The sequence below is a fragment of the Paroedura picta genome, chromosome 14, assembly GCF_049243985.1.
Source record: "Paroedura picta isolate Pp20150507F chromosome 14, Ppicta_v3.0, whole genome shotgun sequence".
NCBI classification, from domain to species: Eukaryota; Metazoa; Chordata; class Lepidosauria; order Squamata; family Gekkonidae; genus Paroedura; species Paroedura picta.
This window is the reverse complement of record NC_135382.1, coordinates 39,642,307-39,660,211: the sequence shown is the minus strand read 5'-3', so window position 1 is coordinate 39,660,211 and position 17,905 is coordinate 39,642,307. Positions and strand designations below refer to the sequence as shown.

At 46.4% G+C, this 17,905-nt stretch overlaps 1 protein-coding gene and 1 long non-coding RNA gene across 4 annotated transcripts in view; one reads left to right on the top strand and one right to left on the bottom strand.

The window, feature by feature from the left end:
- BANP (BTG3 associated nuclear protein) overlaps positions 1–17,905 on the bottom strand; it is a 120,885-nt gene that overhangs the window by 16,779 nt on the left and 86,201 nt on the right. The window contains exon 13 of one of the 3 annotated variants that reach the window (XM_077310010.1): positions 6,256–6,968. The exons of the other annotated variants lie outside the window; for them this stretch is intronic. Within the exon in view, the coding sequence (XP_077166125.1) occupies positions 6,831–6,968 (138 nt within the window). The 3' untranslated portion in view covers positions 6,256–6,830. Of the gene's footprint in view, positions 1–6,255; positions 6,969–17,905 lie in introns of those variants that run through there. 3 annotated transcript variants of the gene reach the window in all.
- LOC143823599 (uncharacterized) lies at positions 1,287–4,815 on the top strand. Its single transcript, XR_013226526.1, has 3 exons — positions 1,287–1,503; positions 2,683–2,797; positions 4,373–4,815. It is a non-coding gene; the product is annotated as an uncharacterized LOC143823599 (long non-coding RNA).

The following is a 17,905-nucleotide window of genomic DNA, read 5'->3' as shown; positions in this document are numbered from 1 at the left end:
ATTCCACCAAGGATCTATGGGAACTCCCGTCTGTCAAAGAAGCCTGCAATTCTCTAATAATTTTACAACATAAACTTTGCTTATGTTGATCTTCCAAAGTCTACCACGTGGTACCACTTGGGCATCATATCACACTCTTAGAAAAACTAAAATAGCTCTTGAGTTTATATTCAAAACATCAGAGCTAGGCCAAATTCCACCAGGGGAAAAAAGCAGAAACTAGTAGTAAAAGTAAGTAAACTTTACAAATGTTTTAATTTACATCGTAACTGGAAGGAGTTTAAAAAAAAAAAACCCACCCAACAGCCCATAAAAGTGTGGCCTTTGTTGCTAGGGAAACAAAACATTGTTCTAACAGCATGGTGCAGGGCTATATGAAAGGCGGCCGAATCCATAATGGCTCAGGTCACACCCAAACAGAAGCACAGGGCAGCTGGGATGCTGTTTTTGCTTGGAAGTCCGCAGGAGACAATAAATAGGCTGCCTCCTGAACTTTACATAAGACATGATGTCATCAGCTCAACTGGCATCTTAATGAGAATGTCGGAGGCATGGCTCACCCAGGACAGCTCAAAGGCCCCTGCACCATCACAAGACTCTTGCAGGGCCGGGGAGAGCCTGGCTGCTGGAGGAGGGACACCTCAGGAAACAAGGGGCAGGGAGTGGAGTTGGTGGCCCGACACAAGGACCCAAGATGCCTTTGGAGACAATAAATAGGCTGCCTCCTGAACTTTACATAAGACATGATGTCATCAGCTCAACTGGCATCTTAATGAGAATGTCGGAGGCATGGCTCACCCAGGACAGCTCAAAGGCCCCTGCACCATCACAAGACTCTTGCAGGGCCGGGGAGAGCCTGGCTGCTGGAGGAGGGACACCTCAGGAAACAAGGGGCAGGGAGTGGAGTTGGTGGCCCGACACAAGGACCCAAGATGCTTTTCCTAGGCAGTGCTGTGGATCTCAAACAGGTCTCACTACACACAAATTTCAAGGAGGAGCTTTAGCAGGAGGAAAATAGCCAAAGCGTTTATGGCCCTGGTCTTTTTCTAGCAATTTCTCAACAGGAATAACACCTTCTCTTTTGGGTGCTGGAGCCAAACTCACTTCTCTGGGCATTTTAAACTTCAACGTCTATGAGTCTTACTGCCCTCCTTCAATTCTTCTACAGTGGGAGAATGGGGAGCCTTCATAAATACATCTCACATCTGCTTTCTTTTTAATTGCAGCAAAGGCAGGACAAATGTTTACTATCCCCTTATGAGAGAATGAATCGATGCGTCTTTCGCACCAGATTCCCTAATGATCCAAACACGCGGTTCCTTATTTAAAGCCTCAAGGACAGAATGAATCCGAGCAGGCTGTCAGATTGTTTAGCTAGGTCATGTTCCGAATGTGAAGGTTAGACGGATTACGCTTCCCCGCTCGGTAGTTGAAGACATATCCACTCTCCCCCCCCCCCTTTTAAAATCAAGTTTGTTCAACTGGACGCCAACAACGTGACATGTTAGCATTGTATAACCATTTAGAAATGTGGGCGGGGGCTCCGTCAGACTTCACACTGGGAAAAACAAATGGAAAATTTTTTTGCTCTGGCGGGGATTTCGGAGTCCAACGGACTGATTGCACAAAACAGAAGAGACCCAGAACGGTTCCGGAGGATACCCTCCTTTGGCCAACCACGTGTGTCGTGCAGGGGATTTTTGTGCAACCCCAAAGCTTACTATCTACTATATCAGGGGGAGTCAAACTGCATCCCTCCAGATGTCCATGGACTACAATTCCCAGGAGCCCCTGCCAGCGAATGCTCGCCCTGAAACTTTATTCCTAATGGCTTAATTGGTGTTGGAGAGAACTTGCTGAGTAGAGACGGCCCATTCTGGAGATACTCTTGGATTCTGGTTTGCAGACCAAACCACCCTTGCACCCCACAGCGCCTTCACTCCGCTCAAGCTGGTGTGCCGATTGCGGATTCCCCAAGGAAGGCGTGATGTGGCCTCAGTGGGGGGCTGCAATGCTCTCTACGTGGGGCTGCCCCTCAAAGGGGTTTGAAAACGCCCACTGGTATGACCTGAGGCAGGTCGCAGGGGTCCTGCTGCGGAGGAGATGGGAGATGCTGCCAAGGTCCGGCTGACGTGGCCACCCCGTGGGGTCCTCAAGGCAAGATACATTCAGAGGTGGTTTGACATGGCCTGCCTCTGCGTAGCAACCCTGGATCTCCCATCCAAGATCTGACAAGACTGAGCTAGTCTGGGCCATCTGGGTCATGGTGGACCTGACTGGCTGCCTCTTGGCTTCTGGGTCCAATTCAAGGTGCTGGTTATTATCTTTAAACTCCTGAAGAGTCTGGGGCCAGGCTACTCTCCCCCATATGTTCCTGCCACCCAATGAAGGCCTTCCTCAAATGTTCCAGCTAACCCATTGTGGATAGACCCTTCTTTGGGACCCTTCCCCTATGGTGGTGCCCCGTTTAAGGACTTGGAGGTCAGCCTGGGTAGTTTAAGGCCTTTAACTGAGAGGGTGGGTGTTGATATGTGGGGGCATGGTTACAGACTGGGCATTCAGAAGAGAGTTTCACAGTATTTCGGCTGCCTCATAAAAACACAGAACAGGAAGAAGATTTTCAAAGTGTGAGCTGCCTCATGCACGCGCATGGGTTAAGAGGATGGGTACGTGTCTTTTCAGAATCAGCAACAGCCTGCACATAGCAGTTACGGAGGGCTGCGTGCTGCTCTACAGTCTGCCAGGAGACTCAAGCCAAGGCTCAGCTGAATGCATCTCCTGTTAATCAGAGCTTCAGGTAGGCCTGTGAAAGAACGACAGGGCATTAACAGGGAAGCCTGCCTGCCTGCAGCGAGCCAGAATAATCTTAACCTAAACCTACACAGATAGGAGCTCCAAGGCATGTCTGATGACCTAAACTCTATTTCAGGGCCATAAGTCATCAACAGTGGGAAAGGATCTTTCCTTCAGAGACCTGGAGACAGCGGGCCCCAGACCTTCAGACGGAGGCGGGTGATGGGAACTGGGGCGCATGGCTGGCCCAGATCTTCATTTTGTTTACGGCAGAACTGCGTATTTGCAGCTGCTGCTGATTACCAGAATCAACAGCTCCTCTGTGGCCCATCACAAGCCCTGGGGAGTGAAAACCTCCACCTTCCTTTGCGGTGGGGCTTTGCGCTGCTCTGAGCGACAGTCCCAGCTAGCTATCTCTGGCCTATGGCTGACCTTGAGGCAGGCTCCCAGATGGCAACTGGTTTTGCTACCAGCTGACCCTTTCGGCTAGCCAAAGTCCTCTTCCCTCTGATGTCTTGTCCTAAATAGCATCTTGCAGGGATTGTTAAACATTTTCCAATCAGGTTTTTTAAAAATGGAAAGTTTTTGAACATTTCCCAATTCCTTTAAGGGAAGCAGAGAGCGATATGGGGTGTGAATTTGAAGCAGACTTCTATGAAAGTCCTGGACCTCGAACTATTGTTTTCTTAGAGTACACACATCTGCTTTTCCCCCAATATACTGCCAGTTCTGTAACTTAGTTTTAATACTCAACTGGGAGGCTATAAAACTAGCGTGTAACCGAAAATAAAAGGCAGGAGCACCTTTTGGGGCTGAAGCAATGCTTCTAAGTATTTAGATGAAGCTGCCCAGGTTCTCTTTACCTGCTCTTAGGATGACTGCATCTGCAAGGAAAGAATAAGAATGTGCCACTGAGAAGCAGGTATAGGGAGCTCCCAAGAGCATGACAGAATGCCTTCAAAACCCAGAAATCCTTAACTTACTAGTGGGAGAGAGACAAATTTGGGGCTCTGCATATGGATGGTTCACACCTTGAGAGTGCTACTGAAGGGCCCTGAGAAGCTGCATAAAGCTGTCCAAACTGCAACGCGGCTTAGAATAGGATCTCCTTAGCTCTGCATTCCACAGTTCTCCTCTGTTCTAGCTTTAAAAACCACACTTTTCAAAACTAGGGGTGGGGGGGACCAATTTCAGTTGGACAGAGAGAAAATCACAAGTCCAAGAACAGTGCAGCTGGTTTCTTTTATGTTACGGTCTCCAGCTCCGGTTAAAATTTACTCCAGTTTAAATTTGCAAACTGAAAGCATCACTTCAAGTAATCTCCTACATGTAAGCCCTGAGAGCAGCCTTCTGCAGCTTGAGGTTCTGAAACCCTTACAACAGATTAAGTTTTTCAAGGGGGAAAAATGTTTGGAGTAGATAAAACATGGTCTTCATACAAATTACAGCACAATTAGATTTGCAGTTATCATATGGTTTCTGCAACTGCCTTGGGAATGAAACATGCCAAGTTGCTATTAATATAAAAGATCCTACATAGAATGCGGTAATAAAAACCATTTTTCTCCTCTATATACAGCGAAGAATACATTACATCGGCCTGGAAGAACCACAAGACCATTTTACTTTCCAAGCAAAGATAGGAGGACTTCATGTTTCCAGCTGCACCAGGGCTCAGCGGGCATTCAAGTCCGATAAAAGGGGCAAAGGACCTTTGTACAGACGAGGAAGAAACAAGCCAGCTAAACAGTGGCAGAGAGCATCTGTGTTTGCTTTTCTTTCCCAACGAAACAGAATTCCCCGAAACAAGCCTGATCCTGGCATCCCAGAGCCATCCTGTCAAGACGTTATTTGGTGACATCTTGCTATAAATTGTTCATGACCGAGGCATCCAAATTTCATGCTACGTGAGTTTTCACAGGATGACCCGATTTAAACCCAGTTCTCATTTCTACAACTGGCCTGAATTGTACACAAAACATCGGTCGCCAAGACCAGTGAGGACATAAATAGATAGATAAATAGATAAATAAATAATTTGGCTGGTACAATACTACTGAAATCACTGGCACTTGAGCACATCTAATGGGATTCGGGATCGCAGTCCTTATGTAGAATAAAGATACCTTTTTTCTGTACTAAAAGCCAGAGAATGTGCTCTCTCTCTCTTTCTTGGCAAGTCCTCTGAGCTAGGAAGAATCATAGAATCATAGACTTGGAAGGGACCTCATGGGTCATCTAGTCCAACCCCCTGCACTATGCAGGACACTCACATCCCTCTCGCTCATCCACTGTCACCTGCCACCCCCTTGAGCCTTCACAGAATCAGCCTCTCCGTCAGATGTCTATCCAGACTCTGTTTAAAAAGCTCCAAAGATGGAGAACCCACCACCTCCCGAGAAAGCCTATTCCGCTGAGAAACCACTCTGACTGTCAGGAACTTCTTCCGGATGTTGAGATGGAATTTCTTTTGAATTAATTTCATCCCATTGGTTCTGGTCCGTCCCTCTGGGTCAACTCTGCTCCATCCTCTATATGGCACCCTTTTAAATACTTGAAAATGGTTATCAGATCCCCTCTCAGTCGTCTCCTCTCCAGGCTAAACAGACCAAGAAATATAGGTGTGTGTGTGTGTGTGTGTGTGTGTGTGTGTGTGTAGGGGATTAGCTGTAAACAATGTTTAGCAGGAACAAAGTATGAAATGAACCACAGCTGACCCTTGGTATTTCTGTACCCAGTTCAAAATTTGCCATACTGCTCATTCCCACCAATGTACAAACATGCGGCCATTCTGCACAGTTAATTGTGCTTTGCCCCCCAACAACATTTAGCGTTCTTTTCAGGGGGCCACACAGGCCTGCTTTACACTCATTACATGCTTTTATTTACAAAGAATCCCTTTGATTGCCATGCCAAGTTCCGCAGAGGGTGATGCCCTTCTCGAAACCATGACAAATGCTGGGCTTCCCTCTCCGACAGATAGGCCTTTGACATTCAAGATCTAATGGCTAAGCTCTCAAGAGATGCAGGGATGGAGGACCTATGAAGATGGGGAAGGAACTTATGACATCACCAGGAATGAGAAATCTCAGGCTGGGTGGCAGGCAGGAACAAAGCAGCACATGGGTTTCAGGAGGATTCATGTTCTACTTTGGGAAAGTGTTCTGGCTCAGTGGTAGGATCTCTGCAGGGCAAGCAGATGGTCCTGGAGAACTTCTGCCAGTCTGAGTGGACAATACTGCCCTCAATGGACCAAGCATCTGGTGCAGAAGAAGACAAATCCATGTACCCAGTTCTCATGCCAGGAACAGAACCAAAGAATACATGAGCCAGACAGACAAATTTCCCCTTCCCATGACAGAGTGGGGATTTGATATTGGGCCTCTCAGGTGCACCCCCCCCCCCGATTGTTTGTGTCTGTGTAAGTCCAGCCAATTTCTCCCAATAAGCCGACTTTGTTGAAGATAATGTCTTTATTGAGGACGCAACAATTCCAACATCTCTAAACCTTTGCTTAAGACTAAGCGTCTAAGAACCGTTGCCCCGTTTTACCTTCCAGCCCCACTGGCGCAAAACTCTCCAGTTGCCATCTCCCATAGCCAGGCCAGGAAGACACAACTGGTGTCTGCAGCCCCGAGGTCGGGGAGAGAGAACACACAATCCCTGATGCAAATGACACAACTCCAAGCCAGCTACGCTCACCCCTTCGGCCTTCAACTATACGGAATGAAAAGCAGACAGAAACAGCATATGGCAAAATCTGGATACGTGATCTTTACAGTGTGGCTGGAAGGCGTCTTTCCTTGCTTTGCTTTATTAATGAGTAACATGTTAGGTCATGCAGACAGAACGTATGATGGATGGGCTATAAGGGTGATTTAACTGGGTGGTAAGAAACCGAGCATACAGCTAAAAAATAACCAGCACAACAATTGTTCAGACTCGAATGAACAATAAGCTTGTGACCAGCTGTGAGGTAGCAACAGCCATTTGTTTTGTTTTCACTCATTTAGTGTATCTGATTACATTTCAGAAATCTACAGGGAAAATCTTTTTTTTAAAAACCAGACAAAGAAAATCCCTGTTTGCATCTTACAACCGTCACGCCTTCTAAAGGAGCTAAGAGGAAGGACTTGAAGACTCTGGCCTCCAAGACAGTCTCGGTTCTCCTCTACCTACGGAAAGATTGGAAAAGGAAGAGCTTTAAAGGGAAATGAGTAAATCAAATAAACAAATAAAATAATGCAATTACTGATTTTAAAAGGCTATTTTACATCAATTCAGTTTTGCAGTGGCACTAGAAAACTAGCAAAGCAAAGGGCTTTCCCAAGAGCCTGGAAAAGGCTATTTCAGATCTGCTTGCTGGGTGGACCCTTGACTTGAAGAACTGTTCTGGGAGGGGCCGATACGAAGGTACCAGGCCACGATGGCTTTAGAGAGGACATGGCCTTGGGTGCTCCCATTTCTCTGAACCCATAAACTGAAAACATGACAGATTCCTACCCAAGGGGGAAGGAAAAGCCTGCTTGGATTCATTTTTGAAGATGAAGCTTTGTTTATCCACTCCTTTGATAGCAGTGTGAGGCTTCCAGCCAAGGGAAACACGGCAGTGAAAGTGACCCTTCAACCAAAGAGTGAGAGAGGATTCCAGTCTGGGTTATGAAGGATGAAACCCATGCTAAATTATGTGCTTTTAAACAGACATCCAATGGGTGTGACAGCCCTAAACGTTCTCAGAAACTATGAAACAGGCATAGCTGAGATATAAAGGATGAGGGTGAAAGAGCCACTGGGAAAATATTTGGAGTGTTGACAAAAGAGAAAAAAAAAGTTGTATAAATTATATTCTGCAGTTGATTACATCTACCAGTTTCTGCTTTTCCAAGCTGAGCACATGAAGCTAGGGGAAACCAAAACAAGTTTGATATGGAATAGAAGATGCATTTTTTAGAAACCAAGTATTGTTTTGAATTCTCTTAGATAACACCCAGAGTGGACCACCAAAGTGCCAAGTCAAAGAAACGAAGCCGCTGGTCTCCTACACATTTCTCCACAGTGACTCACACCGCAAGAATCAAGAGGAATGCTTGAAAAATGCTTCAAGGCTTGTCCCTAATTCTTAGCCACAACTATATAATGAGGAGAACATGCCAAGCTGGGACCACAAACAGATACATCAGAGGACAGCAGGAAGACCTCTGACGGCAAGACAAAACAATCTGACCACCGGGCCAACTCTGGCCCTCAGCAGGTGTGCTGCCTAAAATGGTCCCAGATGACCCGAGTCACGCACGGCCAAGCCTCCCTGAACCCACTCATGGCCCACTTGGCCGGGTGTGGGTGGCCAAAGGGCTCTTTTGAGACCACAGGCTCCGAATGCCATCCATCAAAATCCTTTGCCAGCCAAGAACCTGCCCTCCTATTTACAAAGAAAGGAAGACGGAAGTGTGGGAGGGGCATGAAAACGAAGTGTCAGAACAGACAATGCAGCCAACGTTATGATGGCACAGCCTCTTCAAGCCCACGAATGTCCTTTGCTCTCAGGAAACCCCCCTTCGGCCTCCCATTCTGAGCAAGAGTTAGAATGTTAGACAGGGAAATGGAGAGGATATTTATTTATTTGTTCATTTGTTTGCATTTATATACCAGCCTCCCCTGCAGCTCAGGGCAGTTTACAGAAAACGCTGGATGATTAATGGCGCAAAGAGGTTTGATAATTGAATCCACAATCATAACATAACATGTTCAGTGGCGATTTCGAACACAATTCCATACAGTGGGTTTATCTGGACAAGAGGCGTTCTGGGGCCCAGGAGATGTTTTCACTGGCCTCGATCAAATGCCTGTTTTGCAGGCCCTGCGGAACTTGGGTAGGGCCTGTGGGATATTTAGTGAGCGGTATGAAATTGCAATGTTGTAATATTTTAGAAATAACAGCTTCTCATATGCTGCTTTTAGATCCCCTGGTAACGTTGTTGAAAAGAGTTGGAATTATTCATTAGTCTTGCATTTATTAATAGCAGCAAAAATTAGCTGCAGTATCCTCAAGCATCCTGGCAAAATCCTGAACCAAGACAGCAAGAAGACTAAATGTATAAACGTAGAGATAAGAGGATTTAAATGAGACAAAAATCCTCTCCGGAAAACACTTACCTTCCATTGAATGCTGGAGCTTAATTATAATAGTCATTCTAATAATTTCTTTTGCTCAATTTTTTTCAGTCTTACGATATATATTCATTATTTTGGATGCATTTTTCTGCATAAAATGTTCTTGCTATATGATTTGACATCGACAATATATGAATTGAGATTTATAAAACAGGAATGGAGCATGGTTATCTACTGGCAACTTGACAAATTCTTTTTTGTTTTTACCAAAGAAGTGAGACGAAAATACTTTATATTTATAAGCAGATGAGCACTATTTCCAGTGTTCTGGAATAACAAATTGCAAAATAATATTTGCCCATACATCTTGCTACAATCACTCTGCAAGACGATTCTTTCAAAAATTACTATTTAGACCTGGGCTTCCCATTTCTTTCATTATAATATTTGGTCATCATTTTTAAAAAACCTAGAAGTTTAAGGAAAAGGTTGTACTAGAGCCACACCCCACTTCTTCCTTTTTAAAAGATGATAGTATCAACACATCTGGAGCCTGGCTTTTAGTGACCAGGATTAAGCCAAGCTAGGAACATCTGGATCTTCGTTTTTGATGGCTGGGATTCAGTCCACATTGGAGGGGGGGTGTGCTAGTAGTCATTGAGTTTTAATTACAGCTTTTCAACAGCTGCATTTCAACAGCTGTTTTATCAGTTTATTTTATAAGCTGTTGCCAGTCTCAAGGATTCAAGATATGGCAGGCTACGCATGTAAAGGAGGTTTCACTTATCTAATGGGGGACACTTGGTGCATGTGTGTCTGTACACACACACACACACACACACACACAAAACTCATAAGAACCCCAAGATTGAAAGAGACTTGCAGGAATGCAATACATGCATAGCAAAGGCAATTGTGATGATAGGGAGATAGCAAAATGCACCTATAGCCATTCTGTGAAATGATTTAGAACAGGGGTAGTCAACCTGTGGTCCTCCAAAGGTCCATGGACTACAATTCCCCAGCTGGCAGGGCCCCCCCCCCCATTCACCAGGAGCAGCATTTCATAGAGATGAGTGGGCTGCAGTGTGTGTGTGTGTGTGTGTGTGTGTGAGAGAGAGAGAGACATTTGGAAAATGTCATCTGGATCCAACCCAATATATTTGTAATAAAAATGGTGTAAATCACTACCACTTGGATTAAATAAAACAGCAGAATCCCAGGCTAGATCCTTTCTGCTTCCTTCCTGACTCTTACCAGCAACATCCTTCCACAAACTTTTGACAACAAATAAATAAATAAAAATGATTCTGCGACCCTGTTGGCCCAGCTTTGCCAAAATGCATGAGTCAGCGTACATGATATATATATATCAGCCCATGGTGGGCTCAAGAGGAAACCATGTTCTGAGAAGTTTAGGAACCAATCAATCCCTTCAGAGGCCGACCCACTGAAAACAAGGCATACTTGACTCTGCAGGAGTCCAATTCTCCTTCCTTCACACTTTTCTCACATGCGAGCACATACCCTGATGAATTTAGTAATTCACTGCCCACAGCACACGGTGCTCTGGAGTTCATCATATTTTCCATTAGGCCAACCAAGTCATTATGAACCTAGCAGAACATTCTTACGAATGAAAGTATTTCAAAAGCTCGCGTTAGATCTGAAAACGGGGAGCACGCCACACTGCCTTTTCCGCTGCCTCTAAGGAGACAGAGGCATTTCTTGGTCAAGGATGATGACTGAGTGCCAGTCTTTGAAGACAGAAATAGCTGGTCCCAAAGCATTGCTGGTGACGCCTATTTAACCTTAAACAGAGACTGTGATAAAACTAAAAAATATGTTGCGTGAACATATGGAAGGTTTTTTTTTATTTTTTACAATTCTCTGCTTTTAAAAAAACCAGAACACAACATATGTTGCTAACAAATTAAAGATGACAACTATAGGCATGGTGGAAATATCTGCGCATGAGGCTGTGTACTAACTTCACACTGGAGACAGTGAGGTCCATCTGCCTGGTGGGACCTTCTGCTATAAAGCGAGCTTCCACATACAGAGGCAGTCAACCTCTGAATACTAGTGCCAGGAGGTCACATCAGGGGAAGGCCTCTGTCTCTTTGACCTGTGGGTGGCCCCTAGAGGGACTAATGGCCCCCTGTGTTAGACAGGTGCTGGACTAGATGGACCTCTGGTCTGATCCAGCAGGGCTCCTGTGAGGGTCTTACGAGAGAAGGCTTCTATGTCCTGGTAGTAGACGCTGGGGGAACTGGTTGGCCACGGTGTGAGTCTGGGTGGTGAACTATATGGACCACGGGGCTGATCCAGCGCTCTTCTGATGGTCTTCTGATCAGCAACATGCCTGACTATGTGGGTTCCAATTCTAGCCAGTACCATAGCACAAGACTCTAACCACACAGAAATGACAAGCATCCCAAGAACCAGGACTATTCCACGTCGGGATTTGAGGGTAAAGAACCAATTAACTGTAGCCAAAGCGCTGCTTCCATTACGGGACCAGAAGCCCTGAAGTCTGCCGTGAATTTTTAAACCGCTCTCCCATGCTTAAATGCGCCATTTCCTATCAGTAGCTTCCCAGTGCTGCTGCACGTCAAGGCCAACTTCCTCCTTTATTCGAGCCATGCCTGTGAGATTAAAAGCATCGCGTAACAGAATGCACGGGGAGTCTGGCTATGGAGCCAGCAAAGCAACAGATGCATGCAGCAGTATATTTCAGTAACACAATATTAAGCACAGCATTCTCCATTGTCCCATGATATTATCATAATCTAAAGGATAATATATCTTTTCAAGGGTTAGGAGAATGCCAGAGGCACTTAAGCCACATGCACCAACACAACAGATGAAAGCAGGTTACAGACCCCGCTCACGTTCGCCATTTATCAAATTGCGAAGCCTTGGAAAGCTGCCAAAGCAAACCTAAGAAACCCGCTCATGCTACCTAAACAGCCACATGCAGGGAATATTTTAACATATCCCTCAAGGGACTTCCCCGTGTTTTCAACAGCCGGGGAAGCCGGCTTGGGGTGGGGGATATACACCCTCCACTAGTACTGGGGGGACACCAAATGCCATTTTCCCCCTCCTTTATAAAAATTACTATCTTTAGTCTGCCTTTCAAGGTGCATTAAGAGTTCCTTAAAACCACATCTTTAAACAGCCCCGCGGCGCGGACTGAATAAAGGAGTAAGGGCTGTGTGGGAGGAGTTAGGGCGGGCCCTGTCCGGGATAAAAACTCGGAGGGGCCAATCAGGAGCCGCGAAGCCATGGGTGGGGACTGGGCCGCGACGCCTTCTCCTGGCCGCTCCGGCGGCCAGGAGAAGGCTCCAGAGAGCCACTGGTGCGGGGGTGGCCCTTTGGGGTTTGGGAGGGGGGGTTCCCCTTTCACATCTAGCGCCCATTTCATTTGAATATGAAATGGGCTTTAAATCTAGTCAAGTATAAAACTGTTACAACAATATCTATAAACTGTCCTAAAAACCAAAACCCATTCTCCACCTTGATGTCAAAACAACTTGCCTAAAAAGCAGATTTTTAACTTAAAGTTCATAGAAACATCCCCCTAAACAATTCAGCCTTGCGAAGTGTGAGCATGTTTCCTGACCCCCACAGCAAAACTACCACGCAGTGTTGGGGCCATAACGGACACAGGCTTCGGAACGTCTACATGCTCTTTGCTCTCTGCAAGGTGAGACGCAACAAGCTCTCTGTAGCCCACTCCGGGTCTGGCTTCTCAGAGGCGGCTTCCTCCGGCGGGGTCTCTGTCGCTGGCTGTGGGTTTGGGTCAGGTCTGTTGGCCGCCTCTTCCTCCGAGGAGTCAAAGCGGTTCCAAGGACCTCAGCCTGACCAACCAGCAACACCTCTATTTTGTTTGGAATCAACTTCAGCTTCATACTTGACCACAACTACCATTAAAATATATGTATTCTTATATATCTGTTCTAAGCTGCTTTGGGTGAGAAATAGACCATCTGATACACACACATCACCCACTCAGGGTGTTTTCTGTAAGAGAGTTGATGTTCAGAGAGGACAGGCATGGTCCAGCTAAGAGCCAGAGAAGTGCCAGTTTTCAGTCCTTCCAAGCAAGTCAAGAGTGCCATCTACAAACCAAAAGAGGCTTCGGCAAAGTTGAATCGGTTATGACAAAGGTTTTGTCCCTACAAAGGATGGTGACAGATAACACTGTGTGGGATGAGTACGGGGTGGACAGAGTACCTGCCTGGCGTGCAGAAGGTCAGACTCAATTCCTTGCACCTTCACCTAAAAAGGTGATGTGAAAGATCTTTCTCTACCTGAGACCCTGGAGAGGTGCTGCTACTCTGAGTAGACAATGCTGACTTGGATGTACTGATGGTCTGACTTCAGGTGACCCATGCAGAGACAGCGGGAGCTGCAAGAGCAGCCTTTGGGGATGTTCTAACTAACTTGGGGCTAGCACAATGGGGGGGGGCTGCTTTTACCTCCTGTGGGGGCTGTAGGATCTTCTCGATATTTCAAGGTGCTCCACTTTGTATTTCATAGGCAAGAGTGAGCTGAATCTCTCTGCATTCCCATTTCGCACAATACACAATACATGGCAGGAATCTTTGGTCTGTTTGCCTAGCACGCTCTGTCCTGGGCCCCTTTTGGCTGTGCTTCTCTTCCCGGCCAACCTACATCTGATATGCCGTTGTTTTTGTGATTTCTGGGATGTTTCCTGGAACCAGGCAACCCCAGCAGCCCTTTTGCCTGTGGCCCTTTATGGCACAAGTGATATTTTCCCCTCCTTTGGGGGAGGAAAGGGTTTCTCATTCAAGATCGATTCCCCCCCACTACCTTAACACTCCAAGATTCCTGCTTTCCTTCTGGCAACCAACAAAGGAACAGTTTTATTAGAAGAAAAGCGACACGGTGTGCCTTCTGCAGAACTAGGCATATTTTCCCCGACGTGACAAATGACTGAAGCCCATCAAAAACAATTTGGGAGACAGGAGATGGGGGGAAGAGGTCTTTTTTCTTGCTCTGGAGATAGAAATGCTGTCATCTGATTGTATAAAATGTAAAAAAATACTGACCATTCCCAGCCCTGCTAACATTTTCCCACTGCTGTGTTTCCAAGGCATTATTTAATAGGAAAGATAGTTTCAAAAGAGCTATGAAAAAAATGTTTCATTTTCAGGGAGTGAAAAAAGCACACAGAGTCATGGATGCCCCTGTTATTGTTGGCAAGCAGCTCAAAACAATCTGAACAGAAAGGAGCAGGAATCCCAGCAGAATTTCACTCTCCTAAATGAAAAGTCCTTAATTTTGTCACTGCGATTCTTACTAAACTAAGACGCTGAGTCTAACATTCAGTGCTGGGCGGGGCAGGGATGTTTATAGTGGTCAGCAGCAAATTCCCAGGAGAAATATAAAGGGAAAGGGGGTATAAAACAATAAATGTTTAAGCTGCAAGGAATTGATTACTGTTCCTATATTGCTGTCAAGATTTCAGTGGTGAAACAAGCCGAGAGAAATGACTGCAGGGTTTTATTTATTTATTATTATATTTATATACCGCCCACCCCTGAGGCTCAGGGCGGTTTTGGACATTCTCTTCACGATGGCTTTGGAAACGTGGCTACCTGGCACCGCGATAATCCGCATTGTGCAGTATCCGTAACATCAATTCTGGCGTGGTGTGCTGAAGAAAGGGACGGACTGGGATCTGGGAGAGCTGGTTTGACTCTGCACCGACGACTCTGTGACCCTGGGCCAATTTCACACACTCTGCCGGACTTAGATTGTGGGACTGTTGAGAGGAGAAAACAGCAGAGAGGAGAACGGTGCAAGTTTCTTTGGTCCCCCACTGTGGAGAAAGGCAGGGTCTAAATGGTGTAACTAAATAAAATGCCACAGCATCCTGGGTGCAGCGGTCCAGTGGCAGCGGCCCTTGGAACAGCCACCAACAGGGCACTGCGGAGTTGGCTCTTCACTCTGGCCTTGGCACCCCCGGCTTGGCTCTACGAAACTCACGGACTACTGCTGTCTTTCACAATAGCGGGCACAATCTTTCCCTCCTTCCCCACGACTCCACACGCAGCTGAGTGAGCCAAAGGAAGAATGGGAAGCCGCTGAGAAGGAGCTGGAGATGGCTTGGAAATGAAACCTTGTTTAATAAGAAGCGCTCCAGCTTTCAGTGGGTTGATCTCTTGCTAGCACTAAAGACCAGTAATGAATGCCAGGTCCACAGCAGGAATTTTGCAAACATAATTCACTTTAACTGAAGGTAATCCAATTTATAGTGACATTTCAGGTTTTATTGCTGGGCACAGATTAAGAGGGATTCAAGAGATCCCCCCCCCCAAACAACAACAAACCAGAAAAAACAAATGACTCTGTTCACTGGTGCTGTTGCCACTCCATTCCTTTGGTCCAGAGAGTCAAACTTACGCATTTTACTGCAACCAGCAAAGCGCAGAAGAACTTTTTTGAAAAGCAACCTATCTTCAACTTTGAGGGAGTTGCACATTTATTTTAAACCCTTGTCTTCTCAGCGATAGTAATGCTTACACATCTATTATTTATTTGAATTATTTATTATTTATTGATTGTCCTGCCTTTCCTCCAGGGAGCTTCGCCTCTCTACTTCATTGTTACAACAATCCTAGGAGGTAAATTAAGGCTGAAGGAGAATGACTCGTACAAGATCACCCAGTAAGTTTCATGAAAAGCAAGGATTTGAACCCAGATCTTCCTGGCCTAGCTCAGTGTTACCACCACATGCCACGTGAGCTTTTAGACGAATAGCAGCTACAGAAGAGTAACACGAGTGCTTCTTCTGGCCCTCCGAGTGCTTCGCATACGTCAGCTTGTTATAATCCTCAAAGCAGCACGGCAGATTAGGGCAGAATTATCCTTCCTACAGAACTGAAAGAGTCACTTCAAGCCAGAGACCTCCCACCACGTCACGACTCCTTCCCTTGGCTTCTCTCGCCCGCAGTGTTGCCAGTTCTGGGTTGGGAAATGCCTGGAGATTTTGGGGGTGGATCCTGGGGGGGGGGGGAGAGGATAAGCCACAAAGCTCCGGCTTTGAGTTCAACGTTTGAGAAGAACATTTCAAGCGTGATCAACGGCACCCTTTCCCTCTCCATTACCGGATGCTTTCTCTGGAACGGGGACAGGTGGGGATTATGGAGGCACAGAGATTAGTCTGAGAGCCCAACACTCTAAGCCAGGGGTAGTCAAACTGCGGCCCTCCAGATGTCCATGGACTACAATTCCCACGAGCCCCTGCCAGCGAATGCTGGCAGGGGCTTGTGGGAATTGTAGTCCATGGACATCTGGAGGGCCGCAGTTTGACTACCCCTGCTCTAAACAATCCCTTTTTGGCACTGGGCTGCAGAGTGCTGACCCAAGCCATTATTCCTCTGGTCAGCTTATTGCAATCTAAATCATACACCCCTAATGGGAGTCAACAGCATTCTTAAAATATTTATAACTCAGACGTGCTAAGTGTATTTTATTGCCACAGAGATGAGGGGCCGGGGAAATTATGTGCTAAGGCTCCTGTCTCCGGGGGATGGCTTCCATTCAAGAATGGCCGGGGGTTGCCCCAAAGCACATCCATCTTGTGCAACTCCTTTTCCTTTCTGAGGAGCAAAAGCTCTTCCCGTTAGACACAGTCCTACAGACCACCTGGCGTTCTAACGGAAAGATGAGCTTTTGTTTAAGGGGTCATGGACGGTCCAGGTTCCTTCAGTCTTATCAGGTATCGGAAGCTACACAGGGTCAGCCCGGGTGAGTATATGGATGGGTATCCACCAAGGATGCCCAACACTGTTATGTTCGTGGGAATTGTAGTCCACGGGCATCTGGAGAGCCATAGTGTGGCCACCCCTGGAAGTGATCCGAATGAAAATCTACAGTGGACTCGCTATTTCTGTGATGTGAGGCAGCCCTCGACTTGCAAAAGAACAGTCGCAGTGTTTAAACAAGAGAAACAGCCATCAAACAACTAAGCCCCCCATCATCCAAGCCAAATATGAGTATTACAAGAAGGTTCCTGGAGAGCAACCTTAACTTTTCCATGCGGTAGAATCAACCTCTTGTGTTGACAACACAGCTGGGCATAAACCCTGCCACTCAGCAGGCCGTATCTACTTGAGGTATGCTGAAAAATGGCTTCTCGTGTGTACACCCCAGTGATGGCTAACAAAACACACTGCAGAATGAGCCTGCTTGGACAGTAACAATATTTGCACAACTTTTGGGCTAAAACTTTGACCTAAAACAATATTTTTATAGTGAAAATGTTGGAATTTCTGCTACCAAGGCCTGCAAAATAGGAGTTATTGTAGGCTTCCAACTCACTAAACAGAGCTGCCACTTCCTGGGGGGTTCACAGGTGGAGAAAGGGGTCTTTTCAAACAGAAAGGCTGGCATACTTTTCCCATTCTGATCTGTTGTTTGACTAGAAGGGCAGGCAAACTGGATGCACCAGTGTGTGCGTGTGTGTGTGTGTGTGTGTGTGAAAGGTGTCAGTAGTTGCCATGGGGCCCACAAGCACTAGGTTGAGGACCCTCACTATAAAGCATTATTTTCCTCTCTGTCTTCCCCATAACCTGCAAACCAATTAAGTGGGTGTGCCTAAGCCTTTTCCCAATCAAACTCTTGGTCTTTTGTGGTCTGTAGGGGCCAGGCTGTGTGCACAGCTGAGTAGACCCTTGTGGCTCCTTCTCCACAATCAAGCTCTGGGGCATAAGCTGGCCATATATAATCCGTGGAGCTCCAGAACAATAAATCAAAGACTACTTGACAGTCATAAGAGTTCAAGCTGGGCATTTACAATAAAACCTGCAGTTTCCTAAAAGGCAGTTTTTGGAATGCAGGGGGGGGGGATTAAGTCCCCCCCTCTTCCCCCTTATTTCCCCCTGTCTTTGTTTATTCAAGAGTTCAGCAAACCCAGCTGGATCACAGACTGTCATCAAAGAAGCATTCGAAGGCCGGCCAGCAG